General features: G+C 45.6%; 1 protein-coding gene across 1 annotated transcript; it reads right to left on the bottom strand.

The window, feature by feature from the left end:
* Positions 1-4,913: 4,913 nt before the first annotated feature.
* Positions 4,914-8,685, bottom strand: LOC109934031 (cdc42 effector protein 1-like). Its single transcript, XM_020532873.2, has 2 exons — positions 8,262-8,685; positions 4,914-6,085 (listed from the first exon to the last, which is right to left on the bottom strand). The coding sequence occupies exons 1-2, from the start codon at positions 8,683-8,685 to the stop codon at positions 5,175-5,177; spliced, it is 1,335 nt and encodes a 444-aa protein (XP_020388462.2). The 3' UTR covers positions 4,914-5,174.
* Between the last annotated feature and the right edge of the window lie 3,230 nt (positions 8,686-11,915).

Raw genomic sequence — 11,915 nt, 5'->3', positions numbered from 1 at the left:
ATGATACTCAAGGTCTCCATTTAAACAGTCGTTAAGGAGATAATAGTTCAGAGAGGAATGCTAAGTAATTAGTAATTAATAGCTCAATATTAAGCCAGTCCCTAGTGATAATCAACAAGGGCCCACGGACTAAATTCTGGTATTGCTGTTTATACGTAGTTCAGCGGAAACTGAGTTTTAGTGAGGTTTAAGCTTTCCCATCAGTGTTTCAATTCTTACTTAACCAGTAAATGAGAACTGGAATTTATATAGCACCATTCATCTTCAGCACATCCTAATGCACCTTGTAGTCACTGATGTACATTTGTTTTGCTCAAGGGATATGGGCATTAAATGGCAAGGCCATCATTTGTTGCCCATCCCTAATGGGCCTCGATCCTGGCTTGCTAAGCTATTTGAGACGGTGGTAAGAATCAACCACATTGCTGTGTGTCTGGGGTTGCATGTCGGCCAGACCAAGGATGATGTCAGACTTCCTCCCTTAAAGGACATTAGTGAACCAATTGAGTTTTATAACATAAAAACTGAAAGAACTGCGATGCTGTAAATCAGGAACAAAAACAGAAGTTGCTGGAAAAGCTCAGCAGGTCTGGCAACATCTGTGAAGAAAAAAATCAGAGCTAACATTTCGGGTCTGGTGGCCCTTCCTCAGAACTGATGGTAGCTGGGAAAATGTAGGTTTATATACAGAAAATAGGGAGGGGGTTGGGGTAGGAAGTAAACAATAGGATAAGGACAGAGTCCAAAGAGAGAGAAGAGCAGTTGAATAGACAACGGAGTTTATAACTATCTGGCTTGGAGGGTGAATGGCTGTTAATGGGGACTGTTACTGTCCCATGTCCTAGGTCCCTACCCCACACACCAGGCCTTGTTATCACAGCCTGCCATTACACACCACCTATTGTTAGCTAACAGTCCCCATTAACAGCTATGCACCGTCCTAGCCAGATCGTTATCAACTCCGTTGTCTATCCAACTGCTCTTCTCCCTCTTCAGACTCTGTTCTTTATCCTATTGTTCACTCCCTCCCCCATCCTCCTCCCTATTTTCTGCATATAAACCGATGTTTTCCCAGCTACCATCAGTTCTGAGGAAGGGTCACTGGACCCGAAATGTTAACTCTGAGGTTTTCTTCATAGATGCTGTGAGATCTGGTGCTTTTCCACCAACTTCTGTTTTTGTTCTTGAGTTTTATAACAATTGAGAATGGAGCAGTTAGGGAAGGGCAATAAATAATGACCTAGCTAGCAACACCGACACCTATGAATGAATAGAAAATCCAGAATGTGCAGACATGGAAAGTACGGGAAGCAAATTCAATAAGAACGTAAAAAAGGATATGGAAAAACTCTTGAAGGGAAAGATTGACAGTACTATGGGGAATCAGCAGGGAAAAAGAGATAGTTTTACCAAAGGGCAAGGAAGTCCTTGTTGAGAAGTGGCCTCTGGACAAAAGGTTCGAGCCCCACTTCAGAACTTAATGGTCAAGGAAATGCAGCCAAACCAATTTAGTGTCAACCCAAAAATTCCTCAAACACCTGCCACTAGCAGGCAGTAAGCAGGAGAGATTCCTGGTCGGCCATGTGAGGGAGAGAAAATTGAAGCCTCTACTGTCACCTGGCCACCTTCGTGCAGATAAAAGTGTCTGTTGCCACAGTTACTCAGACTCCCTGAGTGAACTTTTACACGCTGCGAGTGAAGAGTTAGAATGGCCAAGATAGGCTGAGTAGTCTCCTTCAGCACCAAGTCATGCTACAAGCCTCCACTTCCTTTGATCCAATGGCAAATTTGAAAACAGACAAAGCGAAAGGTAATCCGATCATTATAGACACCTTGTTCACAATTCCTTGTAGCTTGCAGAAAATGCCAGAAATACACAGCAGTCTTATTGGCATGTTTTTTTTTGAGGGGAGCGGGGGGAGTTGGGATGTGCATGTTAATGGCTGAAAGCAACCCAAACCACCTGAATTCTTGCTCTTGCCCTTCAGACGTTGTTGAACCCACCCTCCTTGTTGGAAACTTTTCCGTTTCCACTTCAGATTTCCATGATGTTTTTTCTCCCCTCAATCTTGCCAAAGTAGATTTTTTGTTTTAATGCATTTCAGAACAATGATCTCAAAGGTGGGAGTGACCTCGGCTGAGTACCTGGATCCACTCTAAAACAAACTCCTCTATTCTCTCACGCAGATAGAGACTCGATGATAAGACAGTGATGGCAGGGAGAAGTGTTCTTGGCAGACAGACAAGGCAACAGATAAAAGGAATTTTTGGTGTATGCAGGCAACCATGAATATAGGGGCAAGAGGCTGATAATTGCAATGCAGGCAACACTGCCCCCACTCCTATTTGGTGGGACTGCGATCGGGGTTGGGGGGGGGGAGCTGGTTGAGACGGTCAACTTGGGCACAGTGTCCATGACAGTGTGGTAAAGAAGAGAGAGAGGAGGGGCAAGAAGTGGGGGGAAACAAGGAGAGAGACAGAGGGGTCAAGTGGAGAGAGAGGGAGCAAACGGAGAGAAAAGAGACAAGCAGAGAGGGAAGAGTGATGGGGCAAGGGCAGAGGGAGAGGAGCAGCATGGGGGGAGAGAGAGGGGGAGGACAAGCCTAAGGGAAGGATGGGGAAAGAGGAGCGAAAGTGGGAAAGGGAAAGAGAGGACAGGGAAGGAGAGACAGAGAGAAAGAGAGAGACAGCAGGAAAGGGGGAAGAAATAGAGAGGGAGTGAAAACCAGGAGGGTAAGTGAAAGAAGAGAGGGAGAGAGGAGAGCAGACACAAGAGGTGGGAGAGAAGAAAAAAGAGACAAGATTAGACATGTAATGTATCCAAAGACAGACACAGAGAATTACAGATATTAGATATCGAGGTGATAGGGATCTTGTTATGTTTGATGGAAGATAGCAAATTGAACTGGCAGAGTGCTAGTGCTGCAGCACAGCCCTTACTGCCTGTGGTTATCAGACTGTATGGATCACTGATATAAAAAGTTACAGGACCAAGAGAAGACAAGTTACTGCTGTTGGGAGGAGACCAGTGAACAATTATTAGAACATTCTTTTCAATCTCAATCATTGAAGAATGACATTCAAACTTAAAAAGAAGAATACGCAGTGAATTGAACATCTCACGCTGGGGCCAAACTTCCTTTCCACAAACCTTACTAGGTCACGATCTTTGATTACGCATCAGCTAGTATCATCCTTTCAATTTCCCTATGTCAACTGTCACAGAGTAGTTAAAAACCAAAAGAAGTGTGGATGCTGTAAATCAGGAACAAAAACAAAGTTGCTGGAAAAGCTCAGCAGGTCTGGCAGCATCTGTGTAGGAGAAAACAGAGTTAGGAGAAAACAGAGTTGAAATCTGTTTTCTCCTGCACTCCTAACTCTTTTCTCCTAACTCTGTTTTCTCCTACACAGATGCTGCCAGACCTGCTGAGCTTTTCCAGCAACTTTGTTTTTGTCACAGAGTAGTTGCTAGTTTAGGTCACCAGATGGCTCTGACTTTATTTCCAGCATGTATTAAAAGCTCGTGTTATGCTGAGTCATGGGTAGCGGTACCACGGGTAATTATATAGGGGCAAAGAAAGTAATAGACTCTGGATTGGCCGGAGTTGCATAGACAAATTGATACTGTGATTAAGAGAGTAAAATAGGAAAGTTTAAGTCACGTAGCCAAAGGCTGTATTCCCTCATCTAATGACTAAGGGATGAGCTTTTTGAAGTGGTTCCACAATGATGAATGGACTCGGTGGATGAACCACTGCAGGCCATGTGCTGTAGGTATACACGCAATGTCCTTACAGAGGGGATTCCAGGATCTTGACCCAGCGACAGTGAAGGTACAGCGATATATTTCCAAGTCAGTGAATAGCTCGGAGGGGAACTTGCAGGGGGTGGTGCTCCCATATATCTGCTGGTCCTGTCCGTCTGCACAGGAGTGGTTGTGGGTTTGGAAGATGCTGTCTAAAGATCTTTGGTGAATTGCTGCAGCACATCTTGTAGATAGTACACACTGCTGCTATTGGGCATCGGTGGTAAAGGGAATTAATACTGAAGGCGGTGGATGTGGTCAAGTGGGCTGCTTTATCCTGGATGGTGCTGAGCTTCTTGAGTGTTGTTGGAACTGCACTCATCCAAGTAAGTGGGGGCTTTTCCATCACACTCCTGACTTGTGCCTTGTAGACAGGCTCTGGAAAACAGGAGGTGAGTTACGCACTGCGAAATTCCCACCTGTAGCCTGCTCTTGTGGCCACCGTCTTTAAATGAATGGTCCAGTTCAGTTTCCAGTCAATGGCAAACTCATTTATTGCATCTGGAAATCCCCTCAACAACTAACACCTTGTGATATACTCATGTTTAATGATTGTATTTTGGCATTCACCGAATCAGATAGTACAGAAGACGCCTTCGGCCCATTAAATCTGTTTCACCAAAAATACACTAAGTCTACACTAGTCTCATTTTCCCACACCAGGCCTATTGCTTTGAATGTTTTGATATTATAAGTGCTCGTTCAAGTACTTTTAAAGGTTGTTAGGTTTCCCGCTTCTGCTACCTTCCCAGGCAGTCCATTCCAGATTCACACTACCATCTCCGGAGGTTCCTTGTAATTTCAGTACGACTTTTAAGGTGCCTTCACTATAATGTGTAAAGGCAGAAGTTGCAGGGCAAACCAGGTTATAGTCCAACAGGTTTATTTGAAATCACAAGCTTTCGATGCCCTGCTCCTTGGTCAGGGAAGGAGTACTTCACCTGACGAAGGAGCAGCGCTTCGAAATCTGAGATAGTAGGAACTACAGATGCTGGAGAATCCGAGACAACAAGGTGCAGAGCTGGATGAACACAGCAGGCCAAGCAGCATCATAGGAGCAGAGAGGCTGACGTTTCGGGCCTAGACCCTTCATCAGAAAAGGGGGAGGGGAAGGGGGTTCTGAAATAAATAGGGAGAGAGTGGGAGGCGGATAGAAGAGAGGAAACAAACAGGTCGAAGAGGCGGGGATGGATTTCAAACAAACCCTTTGGGCTATAACCTGTTATAGTGGGACTTCTGCCTTTGTCCACCCCCGTCCCAATACTGGCACCTCCACGTCATGTGTAAAGGAAATATGCCCATTTAAGAATATGACCATCTACGGTAATAATGAAAGGATAGTAGAGTCTCTATTGCCAGAGCCGAGAAATTAAACCCGGATCTCATCATCTTCGTCCGCAAAGGCAAAGGCCTCAGTCTTCAGGGGGCTGAAGGCCATTCCCTGAGCCGGGGACAGGCGCCTCTCTCTGTATTCCTCCCCGTACGCCTCACCTCTCTCCTCGCCGTCCGCCGGGACACGTTGCCCCGACGATGGTGACAGCTTTCTCCAGCTCCCTGGGCTGCTACTGCTGGTGCTACTGCCGCCGCCGCTACTACGGCTGTCCACCCCCTCGGCGGCCCGGTAGCGGCACGATTCTGTCGGCGGCGAGGCGACAAAATGGCGGCCGGTGGCGCGCGGGGCGCCGCTGTCCGTTGGCTGGCTGCCCCCACGTGCGCTAACCGTCTCCCTTGGCGCGAGCTGCTGCCGAGCGTCCGCTCGGAGGCTGCTGCCGACGACGACGACGACGCCCCTCGTGCCGCCAAGCTCGTTTGAATCCGGATAACTGATGGAGCCACCGCAATGCCGGAGGACGTGTCGCTCTGAAGGATAGTTCTGCGGCCCCCTCAGGCCATCCGGATCTTCGGGGTGCGGGTCCACAGCGCCCTTCTGCTGGTAAGGTCCTCTCAGTGCCGCGGCTGACAGACCCCTCTCCCCCTGGTGACCCCTGCCGTTTCCCTGAGGGCCCGCCTGGCCCAAAGAGCCTCCCAGGTCAAACCTCACCGGAGACGCGGCGTTTGCCGAGCTGTCGGGGCTCTCCTTGGCCATGACCCCCAGCACCTCGGCCATCAGGGAGGGCCCCAGATCCAAGCTGAAGGACAGCAAGGAGTCAGTGCGGGGAAACTCAAGGTCCGTGGTGTCCAGGTTGTCCATCCGTTTCTCCGATTCTGCTGCGGCAGGGCTCTCTTTCGGCTTGTCCAGCCTGGACCACCTCGGAAGGGTGCAGAATCCCGATTCCAACCCTGAACGAGAACAAGCAAGAGTTTGGCAAGGAAGACTTCTTCGGAATACAAATACATGCTAACTTTAAAAGATTGGCTAGGGTTAAGGGACATGTGCTCATTCTTTGCAACAACTGAGAAGGCTACGGGGCGAATTGGAGTTCAGATTAAAGCATAAAATATAGGAGCAGCATTAACCATTTTTTTGAATTTATTCATTTGTGGGATGTGGGCTTCTCTGGCTGGGCCCAGCTTTCATTGCCTGTCCCTAATTGCCCCTTGAGAAGGTGGTGGTGAGCTGCCTTCTTGAACTGCTGTGCTCCATGTGCTCAATGGCCCACAATGCTATCAGGGAGGGAATTCCAGGTTTTTGACCAAGCGACAGTAAGGGAAAGGTGATATATTTCCAAATTAAGATGGTGATTGGCTTGGAGGGTACTTGAAGGTAGTGGTGTTCCCATGTATCTGCTGCCCTTGTCCTTCCAGATGGAAGTGGTTGTGGGTTTGAAGTGATGCTGTTTGAAGATCTTTGGTGAATTCCTGCAGTGCATCAGTGCATTTGGCCCATTGAGTCTGCTGCAGCATTAATCATGACTGATTTGTTTCTCAACCCTCATTTCTCCTGCCTTCTCCCTGTAACCCTTGATCCCCTTACTAATCAAGGACTTATCTATCTCTGTCATAAAGGCACTCAATGACTTAAAGTCTCTTCAAGAGATCAACAATTTTGCTAGTATAACGTGGGAGCCAGTGAGTTAACCTTCTGACCAAGAGGTCAGGAGGAGCCAATGGAGCCAAGCATGGGAACAATAAATCCTAAAGAGAAAAATAAAACCAGTAACATTTGGAAATGAAGGTACTGGTTGCATGGAACTTTCATTTTGAGGCATACAGGCAAGTTGGACCAGTATGCGTCATTTACCTGTTTCACTGGTTTAAAATGATGGGAGGGCAGACGGGTTAGGGTATTTCGGGTAGTATGGAGTAGTAAGGAGAGAGCAGAGATGGAAATGGTGGCATATGTTTGGAACTGTTCTGAAGAATGGTCACTGGACTCAAAATGGTAACCCTCTCCTCACGGATGCTGCCAGACCTGCTGAGTTTCTCCAGTAATTTTTGTTCTTGTTTCAGAATTCCAGCATCTGCAGTCCTTCCTTTTATTGTAACCATCAAAAGGCCCAGTCTAGTGCTCTGGAGAGCATGGCAAACAATGGAATTTAAATTCACTTCATGAATAAATCTGAAACATGAAGCTAATCTCAGTCATGGTGACCATGGCAACCATCATTGATTGGAAAATCTCATTTAATTAGGGAAGGGAATCTGCCATCCTTACCCAGTCTGGCCTCAAAGTGACTCCAGACGCACAGCAATGTGGTTGACTCTTAACTGCCTCCAGAAATGGCTTTGCAAGCCACTTACTTCAAGGGCAATCAGGGATGGGCAGCAAATGCTGGCCTTTGCAGTTACATGCACATTTCATGAAAAATGAGTTTTTAAAAAGGGCAGAAGAAAGAAGGGACAATAGGAGTAACGTGAGATGGAACTGGGCAGAGGGTCAGGCAAAAGAGAGAAGAGGATAAAGGAAAAGCGATTGGGGCTTAGGGGATAAGGGAGTGAGAAATATGAATGGTAAAAGGAGGAGAGCCTGCGAAGACATGGGAGAAGTTGAAAAGAGAGGACTGGGCAGGATGAGTGTTATTAACCTGTAAGTTCTTTCAGGATGAGATCAAATGGAATGAGGGAGCATGTGATGTTTATCTGTTTATTGAAGGATAATTGGGGAGCAATTGGGAAACATGGGTAATTTACTGGTGCTAAGAAAAATCTGTTTGTCGTGTGATAACATTTTCAGATATGAATAAAAATAATTGTGGGACAATAAGGGCTCTTGTGGTCAATGGTGGTATCCCTGCCTCTGAGCCAGAGGCCCGGGTTCAAGGCCCACCTGCTTCAGAGGTGTGCAATAACATGTCTGAACAGATTGATTAGAAAATATGTACAAATGGGAGGTGCTTGAGTGGATGTGGGAATGAGTGTGGTTGGAAGTTGTGATGTGTGAACTGAAAAATAAATATCTGACTATACATGAGTGATCTTTGTCTGACCAGCATTTTAACCTGGTATTCATCGGAGATGAAGAAAAAGAGAGAATGGAAGGAAATTAAGGATGAATGGAGAGTTAATTGGAATTTACCGTATGATCCATCCATCACTCCTGGACTTGACACCACGCTTTTGAAATTCAGTCGCTCCACTGACCCATTCTTTGTCTCTAACAGATGTGGCAAGGAAACGGCGTTCTTAATGATTGGGGACACTGCTGGTGGAGGTGACATCTCTCGGCTACTGTTGCGGCTCCTCATTGGTGGCTTCCTCACATTCCTCAGTGCTCGGACGAGTGGGTTGGACTTCGCAGTCTCATGCGCCTTCTCCCCTCCATGGTCACTGAGGAAGGAGGTGTCGCCAAACACATCTCCACCCCGGCCTACGTGCATGGTGTGCCGGAAGTCACCCAATGGCGAGCTAATCATGTCAGGGGTCAGCTCAGACTTGAACCTACGCTTGCCATGAGAGTTGGAGACCAGGTTCTTGAAGACCGGCAACTTTCCCAAACTCATTTTTGAATCTTTAGTGTCCCTACAACTTTATCGACTTGAAGAACTATGCGGGTACAGAAGACTGATGAAGTTTCTTGCACGACAGATGGACTTGTACAAAATCAGATACATCAGCACAACCTGAACCTTAACACAGGAATGCCAAATAAAACTGAATGTTAACTAATTTTCCCATTAAGTAATTTTGGCACAAAATAGGTATGAAAATTTAAAAATTTCAAATCATTTGTAGTGTTTTTTTTAAAAAGGAATGAATTTTACACTATTCTTGACTTGATTACTGATATCCTGTGAGCAGGAATAATCAGATTGACAGAAAATATTTTCTATATCTTTTTAAAGTGATTTACTTTGAATACAAAAGTCATGTGATTGTCAGGGGTGGTCATACAGATTTTGTTTTCTCTCCTATCTTCATCTAGTTTCTGATGTCAAACATGGACTGGGTTGGCTGTTAACACTTCTGGCCTTGTGAGCGGTGTGGTTTGTGGGAGAGGTGTGATGTAATTGTCTCTTATCTGACCCTTCTGTTAATTATAAATGAAATTCACTGTTGGATTTTCAGCAGATAGTTTACTGTCTAGGGCTGTTCTGCAGGGCACAGCTTCCTGGGTGGAGGTTTAGGCAAAGAGTATTGTTTCATTGTTAGGCGTTTCAGAAGCTGTCAGAGTAAAGATGGAGATTCAGCCAATTTAAGCTCAATGCACCCAGAAGGGCTGCTTGTTGGATGCACTCATCAATTAAAGAGTCAAATCTTTGGGCAGCTCGGCTTTAGATGTCAAAGGGCCTGTAAACAAAACAGAAGACATGGACTCACTAAAAATAGCATCAAACCACAGAAAATTGAATACAAATCATCTCTGGGATATTAAATAACTGAATTTCTCAATGCATTTACATGCATTAGAAGCGACACACATTCACATACAGGGGCCCATTCTCTGCAAACAAAAGGAATATGTTCGAGCCTTGTACTCTTTTAAATCTGAATTTCACAGGAGCTCGAGATGCCATTAGTTTCTTGTTGCTTTCTCCCTGGCATTTTCTTGGCCAATCAGAGTTGATCTGCCAACCAATCAGCACCTGTCCTTCTGGTGTATAAATAGTTTTGATTGATGTGAAATTTGGCATTCTTGTGAACGTCCTGATGAGTGCAAGCCTTTATGGTAACCAGTCTTCCTTTTCAGTAATATTCAAAGTTTCTTTCTTGTGTGAAATAAAAGTTCTAAAGCCCATTTTAAACTGAAAGATGTAAATAATTGTAGCTATTGTTTTGCTAGAATATGTAAAACAAAGGGCTTTCCACAGTGCCAGAGTCTCAGAACCTTTGTGTTGCCATGACACCTTTCACAACTTTAAGACTCCCCCAAATCACTTGATACCTAATGAAGAATGTTTGAATATTGTCACTGCCGTAAATTTAGGAATAGTGTGGCAGGTTCCAGGGCTTCTAATGCTTATTTTGTTCTTGAAATGTGGCAGATGACTAGTGCACAGCAAGGTCCCACAATTCTCCATCAGGTAATTAATCTATCTCAGTGATGTTGATTGAGGGATAAAGATTTATCCCAGCCACTGGGCAGAAGATCCCCTGTGAGTTACTTAATTAGGGCAGTGGGATCTTTAATGCCCACTTAAGGGGGCAGATGGTGTTTGGATTGATTGTGTTACCTGAAATGCTTCCTTATCTCAGACACCAGCATTCACTGGTTGGTCCTGCACAAGAGCACAATGATGGTGGCTGGTTAGAGGACACTGTGCCAACTTGTGGACCCTGCAACAAGGCAGTGTGTGAAAGAAAAGGAAAGCCACAGCAAAAAAAAAGGTACAAATAAATGGATGGGAGGTGATCTTGTGGTGCAGTGTGCACTGTCCCTGCATTGAAGCCAGATATTGAGTTTCAGTGCCATTCCAGGACTTGATGGCCAAAGGAAGTTCGTAAAATGACCAAAACAGATTGTGTATAAACCTGTAAATTCTGCCCAACTCACATTGATGACAGGCAGTAAGAGCTGGAGAGGTTCCTGATCGGCCGTGTAGAATGGATAGTATAGAATCCCTACAGTGTGGAAACAGGCCCTTCAGCCCAACAAGTCCACACTGACCCTAAGATATCACACCCAGACCCATCTCCTTATAACCCACCTAATCTACACATCCCTGAACACAATGAGCAATTTAGCATGGCCAATCCACTAGCCTGCACATCTTTGGACTGTGGGAGGAAACCGGAGAAAACCCATGCAGACACGGAGAATGTGTAAACTCCACACAGACAGTCGCCCGAGGGTGGAGTCAGACACGGGTCCCTGGCACTGTGAGGCAGCAGCGCTAACCACCATGTCACCCGTCTTGAGAAAAATGTTGGAGCCTCCACCAGCTCTATCCATAGCTCCGGAATGAGGGAGAGAGAAAAACATCAGTCCTCTCCGACATGTATCTGCGATCGTAGCATAATCATTAACATGTCGAGTGTCTGATTTTTGCTTATTTTAAATCCTTTCTGAGCCAATAGTGTGGGAGGAGTACAGTGGTAGCATCCCTACCTCTAGGTGAGAAAGTCCAGATTCAAGTCTTATCCCAGGATGTATTGGCCATGGAAGGGGTGTCATGATGTGGCTCACTTCAGGCTGATAATCAGTCTGAGAATCCATCCCCTATCAAAAATTGCAGCCATGAAGATTCATGAAAAAGGGCCAATGATATAGGTAGGCTTGGGATTCTGAAGATTTGAAATACATCAGGCAAGTCAAATTCTTTAAGGGTAATGAAAGGCTCGTGCATTAGTGGGGCCTTGAGTTCTGATTAAGGCCTCATCCCTACTCTACCTGTTAGGCAAGCCTTCTCCTGAGGTGATTGACAAGCCTGTTGGCATTAAGCAGGGGACTGGAACAGTTCCCAAGCCTGATGAGCGGGAACTCATAAACATTCTGGTGTTGAAACATGAATATACGATTTAAACTTCACCTGAGCTGTTCTCAGTGTTTGAACCTGATTTTAATCACAACACCAATGGTGGCCCTGCCTTCAGTTGCCAAGGCCCTCAGCTGTGAATTAAGATGCTCCTTAAAGCTCACACTTGACCAAACATTTTGGTCATGTGTCCTCATATTTCTTCACGTGGCTTGGTCAAATGTCATTCCTGTGCAACACCTTCAGATGACTTACCTTGTTAAAGGTACTATAGAAATGCAGGTTGTTGCTACAGAAAGCAACAAGAGAAATCTAAG

Source organism: Rhincodon typus, chromosome 37 (assembly GCF_021869965.1).
Source record: "Rhincodon typus isolate 14 chromosome 37, sRhiTyp1.1, whole genome shotgun sequence".
NCBI lineage: Eukaryota > Metazoa > Chordata > Chondrichthyes > Orectolobiformes > Rhincodontidae > Rhincodon > Rhincodon typus.
The sequence above is the reverse complement of the archived record's forward strand: the minus strand, read 5'-3'. Positions and strand labels throughout refer to the sequence as shown.